Consider the following 15,987-nt stretch of genomic DNA (forward strand, 5'->3'; position numbering starts at 1 on the left):
TTAAACTGGTTCCTTTCACTGAGATACACAAAAATTTTAAACATATTTAAACAACTTTTCACAATCTATTCTAGATTTCTGCCAGATTTAAAGACAGTAATTTACACCAGTGCTTACTTAACTAAACACTAATTTATAGCAGTACTCTCAAACGTTAATGTACATATGAATCACTTGGGGCTCTTGTTAAAACAAAGATTCTAATTTGATAGATCTGCAGAGAGGCCTAAGGTTCTGCATTTCTAACAAGCTCCCAGGTGATGCCAGTGCTGCTGGTGAATGGGAACATACAGTAAGCAGCAAGGATTGCTAGAATTCACTTTTCCCTGTCTTTGACAATAGGATGTTTGTCTATGTTGTCTTTCATTCCCCATGAGTTCTTAAAGTATCTTAATTTTGATAACACTTTTTAAAACTTCAGTACTCTGAGATAAACTTCTTCTTGACCTTGATTTATATAACAGCCTTGATTTATATAAACTATTGTTCTCTTGCTGTCTTCCTATCTACCATAAGTTTTGGGTCCCTTAATCGTTTTTTCGTCCTTCCCAATTGATTGAAAGATTCAACAAGTTAGTGGCAGCATCAGACTAAAAGCTAGGACTCTTGATTGCTGAGTTACAATAATATTTCAACCAGAATTAAAGTCTGCGGTTTCCGTATTTCCATCCTGTCACAGCCTACAGTGCCTTCTCTTCTAATTCAATAAATAGTAATCAAAAGAATTTAGCATTTCCTTTGTTTGGTTATTTAAATACAACTTAGCAGGACACAGAACATATTTCTGCTTTGTTATGATTCTGTACTAAAAGCAAAAGAGAAAGACTAAGGAAAATTGTAAGAAAACCTAATAATTGGTAACATTACTATGTTGTAAATATAATTTATATCACTGAATTTCTTAGAGGAAAAACAGTGTAAGGAATGGAGGGAGGAGGTAAATGATGATAGTAGAAGCAGTTCAAGCAATGCTACCAAAAAACTTAAATGGGATTTTCCATTTAGAATACCTTTTTAAAGTTTTTTATCATTTAAAATAGATTAACACAATTATTTTGTTTTGTTCAATTATAATTACATCTCCCAAGAAATACAAATTATTAACAGACTTATCCATTTCCAAAAAGCTCAAGATTAAGAAAAATTGTCTTAAATGAACTAGTCGTCATTTTCAGTACAGTCCCCAGCATATTAATTTACAAGGAATAGCAAATAAAGATGAAAAGAAAGTACCTCATTAAATGTTTTGGTTTAGGCCAAAGCTACCTTTAATTAAAACCTCCAATCACAATCCTAGGGGACTAGCACTTAGATTAAGAACAGGGGTAGCCCATTGCTAATCTAATTCCCTGGGCTTCCCCGGCCCCACTGCCCACCATCTAGGCCTCATACTCATTTTCCTTCTAAGTACCTGAGACTTTTTTTTGTCCTAGTAATTTCCTTTGTCAGCTTCCTGTAGTTTGGGGCTAGGCTCTGCTTTCACCCTACCCTATTAACATCAACATAACTGGTAGCAGATGAAAAGTAACAATCTCACACAGCCTTTTTAGAAGAGCATTCAGCTGGAAGCTCTGAGCCCCCTGTTCTGCTCTCAACAATGTCCGTTGTGATCAGCTGTGTAATCTTGGGTAAATCCTTGCAGCTACAGTTCACCTCAAAGGATTACTATTAGGAACAAGCAAGACAATGTGTAAGTGACTAGGACTATGGGAGACAGTCAGTATAGTATGAAGGCTTTGGAGACAAAGATTCTGCCATACAATAGCTATATTACTTTGGGCAACCCTGTTGCTTTCTCCTCATGTACATAATGGGAATAACTTGTCTCAGATTCTTCTGAAGACAACATAGTATAGAAATTATAAAATGTCTGACACATAAGCTGTCAATAAATGATTTACCTAAATGCACTATACAAATTTAAGCCCTACAATTCCTTAGTAAATATATAAAATTCACACAATTCAGAAGTGACTGGGGCAAAGAACTCAGGTATACTAACATCCTATTCTCCTTTAAGATTTGTTGCTCTTTTTCCCCCCTTGTTTTTAAGGTGAAACCATTTGGTTTATTCGATGAAATTGTCATAGTGCACATTTAGAATATTATGAATTTAAGGCTAAGAAATCTCCAACACAAACCATACATCTGCAGTTTTTTGCAAGTGAATTTTTTTTAAGTTTCAACATTAACATTTGTACTTTGAATGAAATTCTTTTAAGTAGCATTATACTAGCTTATACAAAATTTGTTATCGACCTATTTGTGTGCTTATGGAAATGGAAAAGGTTTTTAATCCCAAACCACCATCATGACACAAGAGAAAGAGAGGAGAGAGAGAAAAAGAGAAAGGGAACACATAGTTGTGTTGAAAGTACATCCAAGAAATCACAAGTAGCCTTAACATTACCATCCAGGAAAGTCTGTTCAAGATAATCAATGATCTGAGTGGCCTCACAAATTATGTTTTCCCCGTGGATAAGGACAGGCACTTCTCCAGTTGAGTTCAAACGCATAAACCAAGGCTCATTGTGCTCACTCAAGGGCAGACTTACATCATGTTCCTCGCACTTCAATGCCTTTTCAGCAATTACCAAGCGCACCTGGAAGAGTTCACACTGGTTACTACAACACGTGTAAGCTTTCAATTAAATGACTTCCCTGGACACCGCTAAGCAGCCTTTCTGGGCTCCCCTGTGTTACTGACATTTTCAACAGTCGTTTTAACAATTCCTATTCCTGGAATTAACAAGTACAGAACAATATTCAACAAATTAAGAGAAGAACACAAAATAAGTAATGAAATGATTCTTACTGTATTCATTAAACAGTCACCCTCCTCATCACCACCACTTTCTTGGCGTCCTAAACCTGATTATGCGCCCTCCCCAGACAAGAACCTGACATGTACGTACATCAGCTCTTGCTGAAGAAAGTGAATGCGAGAGAGCAGAAGAGATCGCAGATGATAAGGGTGCACGAAGGCACCTCCCTCTGCCTCTCTCCGAAGCCCAGCAGGCAAGGCCTCCAGGCTAAATACTGAAAATGATGCTTTTTTTGTCGCATTTCGCGAGAGGCAGAGCCTGGGTCATAACCACATAAGATAATCTCAGACCGGTTCTACCCGCTCCCCACCGGGGGGCATCCTGGAGGGAGGGCCTGCCCAGGGTCAGGACGCTGGAGGCGGGTTTCTAGGTGGAACGGATTCTCTGAGCCGTACCCAGCAGGAGCTGTCCCAGTGCTGAAGCCCGATCCGCGCCACCCTCCGCCGCCAAGGCCTGTACCTTTTGAGAGCTGAAGGAATGCGTCCAGTGGTACAGAATAAGCTTAACCTCCGCGTCGGCCTTGCCTTCCGCCTTCAAGGGCGGGCTCCCTCTCTGCTCTTCCTGCCTCCCAGCCATCTCGGGGTAAGCGAGCGCGGGTGGGCCCGGCCTGTCCGCCCTGGGCTTCTGCCTCCCACACTGCCCCGCAAGGCGTTTCCGGGTTTTGAGCCGTGCCTGCCGGAAGGAGGGCGCGCGGCCCGCTGGGAAATGTAGTTCCGCCGGCGGCCGAGTCTGCGAAAACGCTTGGTCTGCGCCCGGAAAGCCCCTGGCAAGCCTGCGAGTGCACCTGAGAGGTGCAATTGAACGGTTGTTTTTTGTTTTTGGCCTTTTTAGAAGAAAAAAATCAAAAATATGAGACCCTGGTTATGAAGGGCCGTAAGGAAAAATGGTGATAGCAAATTACTCTTCGTTTTGGAGGTTGCTCAGGTATAAAAGCAGCAATTTCCCAAGATACTTAGGGTTGCTCTTAGAGCCTGTTCCTTTTTTGGAAAGGAAGTTCCGGTCGACAAAACAACAGGAAAAGGATCTATGAGTTTTCATTAGAAGATGCTACTATGACATTAGTGGACTAATTCCTCAAATTTGACTAACTGCTGTAGATTAGAGAATAGTCTTGTATAAACCGTTAAGTACTTGATTTTGATAACTGTGCTTTGTAAAAGAAAAAAAAAGATGCCACTATGGAGTCATGCAAAAAAACTGTTTTTGTCATAAACAGCTAATAAACAATGGCGATATAAAATAGCCTAGTTGTTAAACACAAAAATTCTAGAACAGTACTGCCTAAGTTCATGTCCTGGTTTTTCCATTTTCTAAGTAAGAATAATAATTTTATTGTTTCTCTCATAAGATTTTTGTGAAAAATTAATAATAAAATGTTAAACACTCAGAACACCCTGTCACGTTGTAGGCACTCAGTCTTAGTCACAGGTTCAGTTGCCTTATAAACATTCTGTTTATAACCATAGAATCATAATTTTATATTAGTCTAGTTATTGTATGTCTCTGAAAATTTGGCATCATATAGTAAGTTGAATTAAAAAATCTCTTACAGTAATATGTATAAATATAACCATGGAATAAATGCCTGTACAATGTATTTGGCAAATATTTTTTGAGCACCTACAATGTTCCAGACATTGTGCTGGCTCCTGGTAATATAAAGATATGTAAGATCTAATATCTAACACTCAAGATATAATCTGGCAGTACAGATGACCAAGGAAATAGACAATCACAATAAAGATGAGAACTGTCTTACGGTGAATGCAGAGAACAATGAGAAAGGAGGGGCAGGCAGTCAACCGAGGTCAGAGAAAGGCCCCTGAAAAAGACAAATCTCATGAGGTTCTTCCTTGCCTTTACAGTACTTCATTTGTTACTCTCTGTAATTCTTTCATAATTTTTAAAGATTTGATAATGTCTTTTTATATCCTTCAGTTAATTCAAGTGCTATGGAAAAAGTGAACTCCTTGCCAAAATTGTTTTTATCAGTTCACACTTAAGAGTAAAAGGGGAAAGAGGAAAACATTGAAATCAGAGTGGGGTTTAAATTCTAGCTCTACTCTAACTTGAGCTTTCTTCAGCTTCGACATCATTGTGTGTAAAAAATGGATACATAAAAATTATATGCCTACTCAGATAGCTGTGGGAATTCAAGAAAGGATGTACATAAAGCACCTAGGGTATTGCCTGGAATGTAGCCATTGATAAAAATATATGTGTAAAAGCCCCTTCACTGTCATTAGGAGGACATCATATTACATTTCATCCTCTCTCTTTTGGTCTCAAAATTTTTAAAACTACCCATATAATCCCCCTCTCCCATTCCTCTTCAGAACTTCATTTTTTAATTATTCACCTTCAGATTCCTAGTTTTCTATTCTATTACTTTCAGTAGCAAACACTGCACTTACTTTTGCACCAACGTTAGTACTAAATCATTCTAAATATTTGAATAAATTCCAATACTAATGATAAGCCATTTGTCACCTGCAGCTGAAAAAGTCCTGACAATAAAGCCCTGGTCCCTCAAACACTGAACACTTTCTCCATCACATCCTGCCCACAGCAAAGCCATAGAAGAAACACTGAATGGCTTGATTACTTGGGGTTTAGTACAAAGTAATCATAGATCTCATTGGGAGTGTAAACATGCACAGAACTTCTGCAGGCAAATGTATCAATATGCTTCAAGAATCTTGAAAATGGGCATAACTTCTAACCTAGCAATTCCTCTATTTGCAATTTAAGGAAATAATTGTGACAAATTCTGACAGTTGATCCTACCTATTTTCCCCTTCTTCCATGGTAACAGAAATTTTAGCTGAGTACATGACTGCTGAGAATAAAGACTGTATTTCCCAGGCTCTACTGCAGCAAAACATGGTCTTCTGACTATCTTCTAACAAGGGGAAGGTCATGGATGTGCCACAGGGCAAGTTCTGGGAATCTTTCTTAAAGAGACAATCAGCCCTGTGCCTCTTGTTCATCCCACCCTCCATGCTGCTTCAGAGAGGATGGATTCTGATCTGGACCATGAAGAATGGAGCCACGCCCTAGGAACAGCTGGGCCATGAGCTTGGGGAAAATTGACCTTCTGAAGACAATGAGGAGCAGAACCCACACCAACTTTAGTCTGCAAACTTCCAAACTTTTACTTGAAAAGGGAACAAAGGATCTTGTGCAAGGCACCGTTATTTGGTGCTTTCTGGATGGTACTCTCTTAACCTATCCTCACTAATACATCAACCTTGTAAAATATAGGTGGCTTTTATTTCTTTATGCTTCTGCATGGTCTAATTGTTCTATAATGAATGTGTGTTGCCTTTAACTGTTAAAGGTGTCAACACTAAAATAGTATCATTAAATAGATGACATAAGGAAAAAGGTGTGTGCGTGTTTGTTTTATCACAATAGAAGAACTGCTACATCTACTTCCAATGATCTATAATCATTTTTTTCCATCCCAATAAAAATATAAAAACCTTATTATCCATTCACATGTTTATTCAGAGCTTCTACTACACTGTGTATTCTGTATCTATGAGTTTTTGTAGATCATAGATATAATTATTGTGGGCTCCTTGAGGACAGGAGCCAGGTCCAGGTAAATTTGTTTTCGATATACACTTGTTGAGCCCTAAGTGCTAGATAGAGAAGATACAGAGTTCAAAGTCAGTCACAGTCACTAGCCTTAAGGAAATCAAGTGTGAAGGCAGAGAAATGAGATCCCAACATGGGGTGGTACTTGCTGTGAAATCTAGAAAGTTATAGTAGGAATATAGAGAAAGGCACCTAACACAGATAAGCTTCCCAGAGGCGGTGATAATCTTTACCATAACTAGTACCATACTAATGCAATTACCCATATATCCAGGGGAGTGTCCCCACTGGCTCATGATAGCTGATTGTTAAATTTCCGGAATTTGCAAAGTGGATGTTCAACTCAGCTATTTGTCAAAATTAAATCAAACTGAGTTGCATTTAAATGAATTATTTTTGCCAGGCGCGGTGGCTCACACCTGTAATCCCAGCACTTTGGGAGGCCAAGGCAGGCGGATCACGAGGTCAGGAGATCGAGACCACCCTGGCTAACATGGTGAAACCCCGTCTCTACTAAAAATACAAAAAATTAGCCAGGCGTGGTGGTGGGTGCCTGTAGTCCCAGCTACTTGGGAGGCTGAGGCAGGAGAATGGTGTGAACCCAGGAGGTGGAGCTTGCAGTGAGCTGAGATCACTCCACTGCACTCCAGCCTGGGTAACAGAGTGAGACTCCTTCTCAAAAATAAATAAATAAATAATTAATTAATTCTTAAAATAAAGCTAACAAATACTTAAAACTCATCATTTCCTAATTATGTGTATTATTATCTATACTCCTGAGTTTGTGTCTATCATATCCATACAAAGGAAACAGTATATAAGGATGTGCTACTTGTATATCTCTTCCTCTCTGTTCAGTGATGTCATGTTAGTGACTTGAAATTGGCCATGGTAGAACTTTTTACAGAAATCAGTAAATGCTATCATGTTTAACTTTTTCCCAGAAAGTTGGTTGTTAAATATTTACTAGTATACCATTGAATGTATCTATCTTATTTAGTATTTAATAAAGTGTTTTGATGAGGAGAAAGAGAACTGGGTAAATTTGTGAATGAGTAAATTTGCATACTAATTTGTTTTCGGTACCTTTTCCTTTCCCTAATCAGCTTTTGCTTCCTTCTCCATTTCCGAGACATCCACTATGCTTATTATCTTTTCATTCTCTTCACTATCCTTAGGAAGAACATGGATATGCACAGGTCAATCTGCCCACTCTCAAACACTGAGCACTTCCTCTAGCACATCTTCCCAGCAGCAAAATCATGAACTAGTAAACACTGAATGAACTGATGACTGCACTGATGTTCAATATTAATACTTTATAAACAAAAGGTATAAAGTAGAATGTCTGCATCTAAAGATCGTAAACAGTTTTCTTACAATCTCATTTGATCTTCACGATAGCCTGTGAGGTAGCTACCATCCGTAAGTTAGAAGAGCTTCCACTACAGTTATAGCTGAAGAAATGAGGTTCAGTAAGTGAAAGACTAGTCCAAAATTGTGGAGCCAGTAAGTGACAGAACTACATCTCAGACACACATTTTCTGATTACTAGTCAAGTATTAGCTTCTACTACACTATGCTAGCCTTAAACCAAAGAGAGAAAGTTGTGGACTTGCAAGTTTTAACCAGCCTGAGGTGGACTTTGGAGAAAAATACAGCCAGCTTATTGAAAATGAGTCCATGCAGATGGATACTGTTCCATTAGAGTCCTTGTCAAACTGCTGTATTATTAAACTACTGTCCATATGTCTTTCTGGTGCATCAGACTCTGAGCCACTGAAGGGCAAAGATCCAATATTATTCATTTTAGTGTCACCAGGAACCCAGAAAGTGCTTGGTACATAAAAGATGAACCCAAACTGCTTATTAATTAATGGAGAAAAATAGCAGGTAACCACTACCAACAAAAAATAACAAATACAATAATAATAAATTGTGACCTAATAGTCTACTGCTCTAGAAATTATATGTGTAAAAGTAACTTCATTTAATAAATTTTCATATTTATAAATCTAGATTATAGATCATGGCTCTGTAAACTGACTTTTATGTTAACATTTATTTCAAGTTCTTTCTTCATTTTGCCTATTTCTGAGTGAATGAAGTTCACATGAATTTGATTGATGTTATAAAACAATGAATCACATAACTTCTGAGCCTGAGTCATCTTACCTATAAAATTATGATAAAAAATCTACCAGATATGCTGGCTACACAGAAATACCCAGTTTAGGAAAATTCCTCAAGCTAGACACTTTTATGTTTTGTGCAATTTCTTGTATGTTTTTGCTTTATGCTTCAATAAAGTTTTACTTTATCCTATAGTACTGTCACGGCTGAGGTGGTATACATTTATGTAAGTCACTGTTATGTAAAAATCCTATTACTGACTTATCATATATATTTTGACAGGTATTAGGTAATTCCTATATTTAAAAAAGAAGAAGAAGAATAATGACAACTAAGCTAGAGAAAACTGATAAATTAGAATACTCTGGATTTCTGGTTTTTTCAGGTACTTTTATGAATGGCCACAAGAGGTCTCTCTGTTTTTAAGAATAACCAATCGCCTGCTATTTTTCCTTCTTGACAAGTTAGAAAACAGAAATGGTTATATTCTCCAGAGAATATATTTATCTAATTAAGCTATTTCAAAACCAAATTTTCCAAAATTAAAAAAGATTTTTTTCTTTTTTTTTCTGAGATGGAGTCTTGCTCTGTCGCCCAGATCTGGAGTGCAATGGTGTGATCTTGGCTCACTGCAACCTGCGCCTCCTGGGTTCAAGCAATTCTCCTGCCTCAGCTTCCTGAGTAGCTGGGATGACAGGCACGTCCCACTCGGCCTGGCTAATTTTTGTATTTTTAGTAGAGACGGGGTTTACCATGTTGGCCAGGCTAGTCTTGAACTCCTGACCTCGTGATCCACCCACCTCAGTCTCCCAGCCAGGCGCGAGCCACTGCGTTCAGCCATTAAAAAATGATCTTTTATACCTGTAGAAAAAAATAGAATTGTCTTCACTTTCTCCTGACAGTAGCAATGTTAATACTATTAATAAACACCCAGAAACTACTTTGTCTGCTCAGCCTTGACCTATGCCAGTAATCAGATCCATGTGAATTACACAAGATTTTTAATTGGGATACACATAAGAATAAAGGGTGGGGGAGGGGTGTTCACCCACATAGACACAGGCTTAAGAAAGCAAGCATACTGTCTGTGGCCAAGACATACTAGAACCACAGCACACTGTGGACAGGTGCTCAGTGATAAAAGTTCAGTGCCATGACAAAGGTATACTGTGTCAAAGGGGCTCTGTGATGCATTGGGGACCAAGAAGCACTGTGGCCACCCCCCCAAAAAAAAGGGGAGTGCTTATTTTAAAATTTTTTTCTTGAGAATTTTTATCTTGAATGTGAACAATTCGTGTTAGCTGATATTTCAAGTGTCTATAAAATTCTAAATATCTAATTAAATGAGATAAAAGATGGTTCATCAAGTATATGGATTTGATAAAGAATTGTGATGGTTCTGGCTAGTTTACTAGAGTTCCAATCAACCTGACTCCAGTACTGTATTTGATTTGTTGCAGTGGCTCACAAAGTATGGGTCCCTGACAAGCAGTGCAACATTACCTAACTTCTTAGAAATGCATATTCTACTGAATCAGAAACTCTGGGGGTGGAGCCTAGAAATCTGTTTTAACAAGCCCTCCAGGGTTTTCTCATGCAGATAAAATTTACAAACTATCAATTTAGTGTATCACTGATGAACTGTCCCAATTCTCAATCCCTAGTTTTCCCTCATCTGTAAAATTTTCAGAGCAGAATAGTGAGAGTCTAAAAGAAAAGGTTAAATAACTTGAAACAACCTCCACAAAATGGTCTGTAAAATCTCATGGTGTCAAGCTACCAGTTAAAGAGTCTCCAGGTTCAAGGTGCTAAGATTCCACCACCTTCCCCTCAAAAACACAGATTACCCTCTGAGGGCTTCTAAGCAAAAGCCTCAACAACCTTAGAACAGCCCAGACTTGATTTTGAAACTCTAAAATGTTTTCTCTGGTCTTTCACTGCATCCCAGAACAAATAATCATGTTTAATAACAAGTGCAACTCGTTAAGTCAGGACACCTTTGCTATGAGGTTACTATGGACTTATAATAGTTTAATATTCTAGTTTCCCAAAGAATGGCTAATAATGCTAATGATGCACTAAATTCTTTTAGTAGGAAATTCACTTTAAGTGGAAATTCACTTTTCTTGTGAAAAAGATTTGACATTATCTATCTATGCTCTTTCATCCAACTCTTCTGTGATGAACGGTGTACATATTCAGAATAAGTACACGAATATAGACCAAAGATGCATTTGCACCACTTGGTTGCTAATACTTCTTGGAGTGTTTTCTGTGTGCCAGGAAATGTCTTAAGGGCTTTATATGTATATTGTACTTAACAGTTGCAAATCCCTCAAAGCAGGGAGAAATATCATCCCTGTTTTACTGATGAGGATACCGAGGAGCAAAAATTTTCCTGAACTCACACTGTTCATGTCAAAATGAGGAATTAAACCCATCAGTCTGGTCCAGAGATTGTGTTCTTACCACTACATGATCTGGCCTTACTATATAAGGCACAACCACAGTCATCACTTTGATTTCACTAGTCCTACATATAAATATCACCTATTCCTTAAGTCACTAATTGTTCTACCTTAGGAAATTTTTGCCCAAGATTGTTTTGAGTTCATAGAAAAAAACTGGGAGAAATAGGGTAGAAAGAATATCCTGCTAAAAGTAAACCGACTTTTAATAATAATATAATTATTATTATATATGCTCTAATAATATCTAATTTCCTTCTAAAAGCTTACAAAGTGCCTTTGTAAACAGTACTTATTTGATTTTTCCAACAACCCTTCCAGTAGAAATAAGACATTAGCACTGAGGTGTGAAGTTCACTACCTCACTAATAACCAGTAGAGCTGGAACTAAAACCCAATTCTTCTAGCTGCAAACTCACTGTACGCTCTAAACGTGTCCCACAGCCTCGGTGTGGCCTACCACTTGCCTCAGCTTGTATGCAGGACCAACTCTAGAGCCCTCTCTTTACCTACTGGCAACACAGCCTGACTTCAGTTCAGTTTCTTGGCTTTTGGACACATTGGTTGGGTCATGGAATCTTCCCAGTGCATGAGGAAGTTTTATTCAAATATTAGATGACAGTGGGAACTGCCTTCTTTTTAAATGCAATTTCTCCACTGTAACATAGCATTACCCTTCACTCCAGAATATGGAGTTGTTAAGAGCTCAAATTCTAAAGCCAGAACTGGATTCAAATCCTGGCTTCACTGCTCACCAGCTATGTGATCATGGGCACGGCTTCCTCATCTACAATCCAGGTAAAGCAATTATACCACCATTATTGGGATATTTTGAGGATTCATTGTAATTTTTAACATGTTAACTATTTAACACAATTTTAGCACATGGCACATAAGAAGTATAATAGATAATAATGACAGAATGGTAAAAATAACTGGTTTTTTTAATACTCTGGGTAAATGTCAGCTAATAATATGTTCTCCAGTGTATCCTGCTAGATTGACTGCACTTTGTAACTTCATTTTTGGCAATTCTCTCTAATGGTTTACAATGAATTTTAGGTACTTACACTTCAAAACTACATGTGAAATAATCACTACTAGCTGGAAATTACAGTTTATAAAGAAGGAAATAATAAATAATAAAAATCCTTAGATATTACTCATATTTCCACAGATTCATTTCTTGACTTCATGCTACGCCTGCTGAAAATCATTAAAAGAACATTTCAATGGTTATATTAATATTCTGCAAAAATCACTTATAATATGAAGGTAAGAAAAATCTAGGAGAAAAAAACGAGGCACTTCCCACTGTCATCTAATATTTGAATAAAACTAATAATATCACAAACATTTGTCTTATTAAGAATAATTAAGAGGTATATTTATAAATGCAACTATAAAAGCCTGTAGGATATGTTAGACACAACCTTAGAAACACACATTGCGAAGAGGATACTTAATGCTTAGGTTTGAAACTGCAGCTTTTATATATTTCCTAAAGTTAAGTGCTTTCTTATTAATTTGAAACATGTTTGTGTACATTTTAACTATCCTCTCAGTGGAGAGTGCCTTTTTCTTGCTATTTCCCAACAAATGATTCAAGTAGTCTTCCTGGACATCTTATTTTATCATTCTCTTTTCATATTTAAAGGAATCTTTCCAGAGATTTAAGATCATTTGGAACATAGCTTTGCCATTCAAATAAAGAGTATTTAAGAATACGTTGGTATTTATTTTTCAAACGTCCTTGCTGTTGTGTTCTTTTTGTCACTAAATAATATATAGGAAAGTTAATTTATGTCTGCACAGTCTCTGGCTACATGAGAAACACGGCATAAAAACTCAGAGACATAAGCTTTAAAGAAAGAAAATGCTAATGTTGCAAAGGTTTCTCTAAGTAAGATTTTGCTTTTTGATGGTATAAATAGGGCAAGTTAAAGTTCTGGGCAGCAGCAGACCCTGAGCAGCAATAATCATTTATGCTCCTTTGGCACCAGCTTCAACACACTGGCATGTTTTTTTTTTTCTTAACCACCCATTACCAAGGACAGTGAGAGCACAAACATGAGAGTGATTACAGTACTATAAAAACATACTTCATTTTATCTTGTTTGTCTTAATAAGATCCTAAAGAAGCATAAGATATCAGTGATCATAGAATACAGTGCTGAATTTTACAGAGACACCAAAGTGTAAAACATTGGCTTTCATTTTTTAAGTACTATATTTTTCAAACAAAAGTAATATTGCAATCCACAGAGAAAAGATCAATTTAAATCCTCAGTATGTAACTGAAACAAATGAAAGCACGGCGTTGAGTCTGTGGTTACTAAAGCTCTATGAGAGAAAGGGGTGGTGTGGCCAAAGTGAATCTGCTTCCAGGGACTCCCTGTGGGGACAGGTTGGAGAAGTCAGTGAACCGCAAATATGGCAGACAGGAAAAGCTTGGCTTTATGAAATTGCATCATTTTAGAGCAAGGAAGTTTAACAGAAAAAGGGAAACTGGTCAAATCCAGGTGATGCTTTGGTTTCCAAAGCACATGGGAAGAACCAGCTACATATGTTAGCTTGAAAACGATTCGGCCTAAGAGACTCCTGCTGTATGCAAGTTATGAAAATGCATAAGCCCCATCCTGCCGGTTTCAAGTGGCAAAAGACGATGGTAAAACCACAACTCCCCAGAGATATGGCCATATAGTATACGAAATTGGAATGTATATGAAAATAGAGAGATGAAGATGAGGCATCTAGAGCCTGAAATGGCTAGAACCCAGCGGCTTGGTCTGGAAGGGAAGCCTTGATGAGTTTTGAGGTAAGGGAGATTTTCCTTCCTGTTAGACTTCCCAGAGAAAGATGCTAATTCTGTGCAAAGAAGTCACTGAAATCTGATGGACCCTCTTTAAATAACTGATGACCAATGAGAGCCCTCTTTTTTACCTTCCTGATAACGCCTGTGCCTTGATGGCTGTGGCAGCTGCAGACAACAACAAGTTCTCAGGCAGACATGCAGAGAAGTTCTCAGCTCTGCTCTCAAGAGCCCTGAGCCAGCTGTCCTGAAAGCTGATTTAGAATGTCCTCCCCTGTGGCCAAGAGGGTGCCAAGTCCCTTCTAGCTCTGAGTTGGGGTCTAGACCCTATGCCCTGTTTCTTTCTGTGCTAAGTCACAGCTCTGAAATCAGCACCAACTTTTGTACACATTCCTTCCAAAGCCCTGAGCCACCCCTTGTGGCCAGTGGGCCTGCTGGGTGCCGTAAATGTGATCCTGTCTGTCGTTTTAGCCTCAGCAGAAGAGCGACATGACCATATTTATTGCTGTTGCTATTCTGGGGGGTGGATGACGTTTTTCTCCCCTTGTGGCTGAGCCCTGCCTGTTCATCTTTCACCACTCCCTCCAAGTCTACAAGACTAAAACCAGTGATACAAATAGATTCTATCAGGAGGAAAGTTAAAATGAGAAGTTCTTAGGCATTTCCAAATCTATCTGCTGTATGTCATCAAAAGCTTCAAAATCTGTTGACCTACATTTTAAACGTGTACTGTTAGCATCCCACTAGTACCATAAACAGCTATTGGTGGTAACTTTGTTAAGCAAAGAAAAGATGGATAAGGGTGGGGTGGGGGAGCGGGAGGGGGGTGAAAAAAACAACTTAACTGATAAGTACAGCTTAGAAATTTGGCAAATGTTGGCTTTTTCACCAACACAATGTTGAGTGTTGGGAGTGTCCAAGATTTTCTACTTGCCCGAGCGTGAGCTCAGTCTCTCCACTCTTCCTAAGACACTCCTCTTTTGTGACATGAAATAAACTAAATGACAAGCCACCAAAACTCCAACTGAGGATAAAATGATACAAGGCACAGGTGACGGCTCCTGGGAAGTAACTATCTACAGGTTTTCTAAATGAAGGACTTAGATACATAAATAACTAATTACAACATGCATTACATGACGCACCAACTGAGAGGGATTCTTCCTGCCTTTCGAGGTTGTAAAAAGGAAAGAAAGAAAGAAAAACAACAAATGAGAGTGACTTTGACTTAACCACTAATCCATACTCATTACCAATTGGTAAAATCTTCTACCATAGCTTATAATCCCTCCGTGTTTGTATGCACCTAGTTCATCATACGCATGTGACATTTTTAACTTTGCTAAAATGACTGTTCAGATTCCTTGTGCTCTTCTGCAAATTTGGCTTGAAATGTACACAGAAGCAGAACAGTATAGCGGAGGCAGCAGGTTGCAGAGGTGATGAGCATGGGCTGTGGGTGTAGAGCCCTGCTTGGCCACAACCCAGGTGTGGAAGTGCTTGAAGACTCCATTTCCTCTGTAAAATTAAGGTCATGAGCGTAGCCACCTTCCAGGCTTGTTGTGAGAATTAAATGAGAGAAATCTCTGTAAAAGCAGTTAGAAAAATTAAAAGGCTGAGAACAAGAGCCTTGTTTGCATTTTAGTGCAGGGGCATTTAACCTCCCTCTAACAAGTTTCCTTTGGATCCACTGTAGTTCATGTTCAACCTGTTCGTTCAGTCTTAAAATGACAATACACAGGAGTTGTGCTCCAGATTCTGATGTTTCTGGCTGTCTGCCGGGGAAATACCTTTTGAACATTCAGGGTATTATTTAAAGTGCACTATCAGCTGAAAGCTTGGCTAATTTTCACCTGAGAAGTCCATAAACTACAGAATTATTTAAATAAAAGCCTTCGAAGAGGACGTGGTTCTTAGTGCCAAGAAAGTGATTTTATATATATATAATATATATAAATAGTATGCAAATATATAATCTTGCAATAAATAAATATATATATCACATATATGGCTTATCTGCACTGTGTTTTTTACTTTCTTCTCTCTTTTCAGTTGCATATTTCTGCACAATTACATCACAGATGTGTACAAATGAAGCCGTCTTATTTCTCTAGGACCAAAATTAGTAATTCTAAAGACCCATTTC

At 38.2% G+C, this 15,987-nt stretch overlaps 1 protein-coding gene across 5 annotated transcripts in view; it reads right to left on the bottom strand.

The window, feature by feature from the left end:
* LOC105483571 (ganglioside induced differentiation associated protein 1) overlaps positions 1-15,987 on the bottom strand; it is a 44,991-nt gene that overhangs the window by 12,684 nt on the left and 16,320 nt on the right. Inside the window, exons 1-2 of one of the 5 annotated variants that reach the window (XM_011744461.3) lie at positions 3,285-3,481; positions 2,411-2,603 (exon numbers count right to left, since the gene is read on the bottom strand). The exons of 1 other annotated variant lie outside the window; for it this stretch is intronic. In XM_011744461.3, the coding sequence (XP_011742763.1) occupies positions 2,411-2,603; positions 3,285-3,401 (310 nt within the window). In that variant the 5' untranslated portion in view covers positions 3,402-3,481. Of the gene's footprint in view, positions 1-2,410; positions 2,604-2,915; positions 3,222-3,284; positions 3,482-15,987 lie in introns of those variants that run through there. 3 more of the 5 variants (XM_071068089.1, XM_071068090.1, XM_071068088.1) reach the window with 3 other exon arrangements.

This window comes from Macaca nemestrina, chromosome 8 (assembly GCF_043159975.1).
Source record: "Macaca nemestrina isolate mMacNem1 chromosome 8, mMacNem.hap1, whole genome shotgun sequence".
In the NCBI taxonomy this organism is placed as follows: domain Eukaryota; kingdom Metazoa; phylum Chordata; class Mammalia; order Primates; family Cercopithecidae; genus Macaca; species Macaca nemestrina.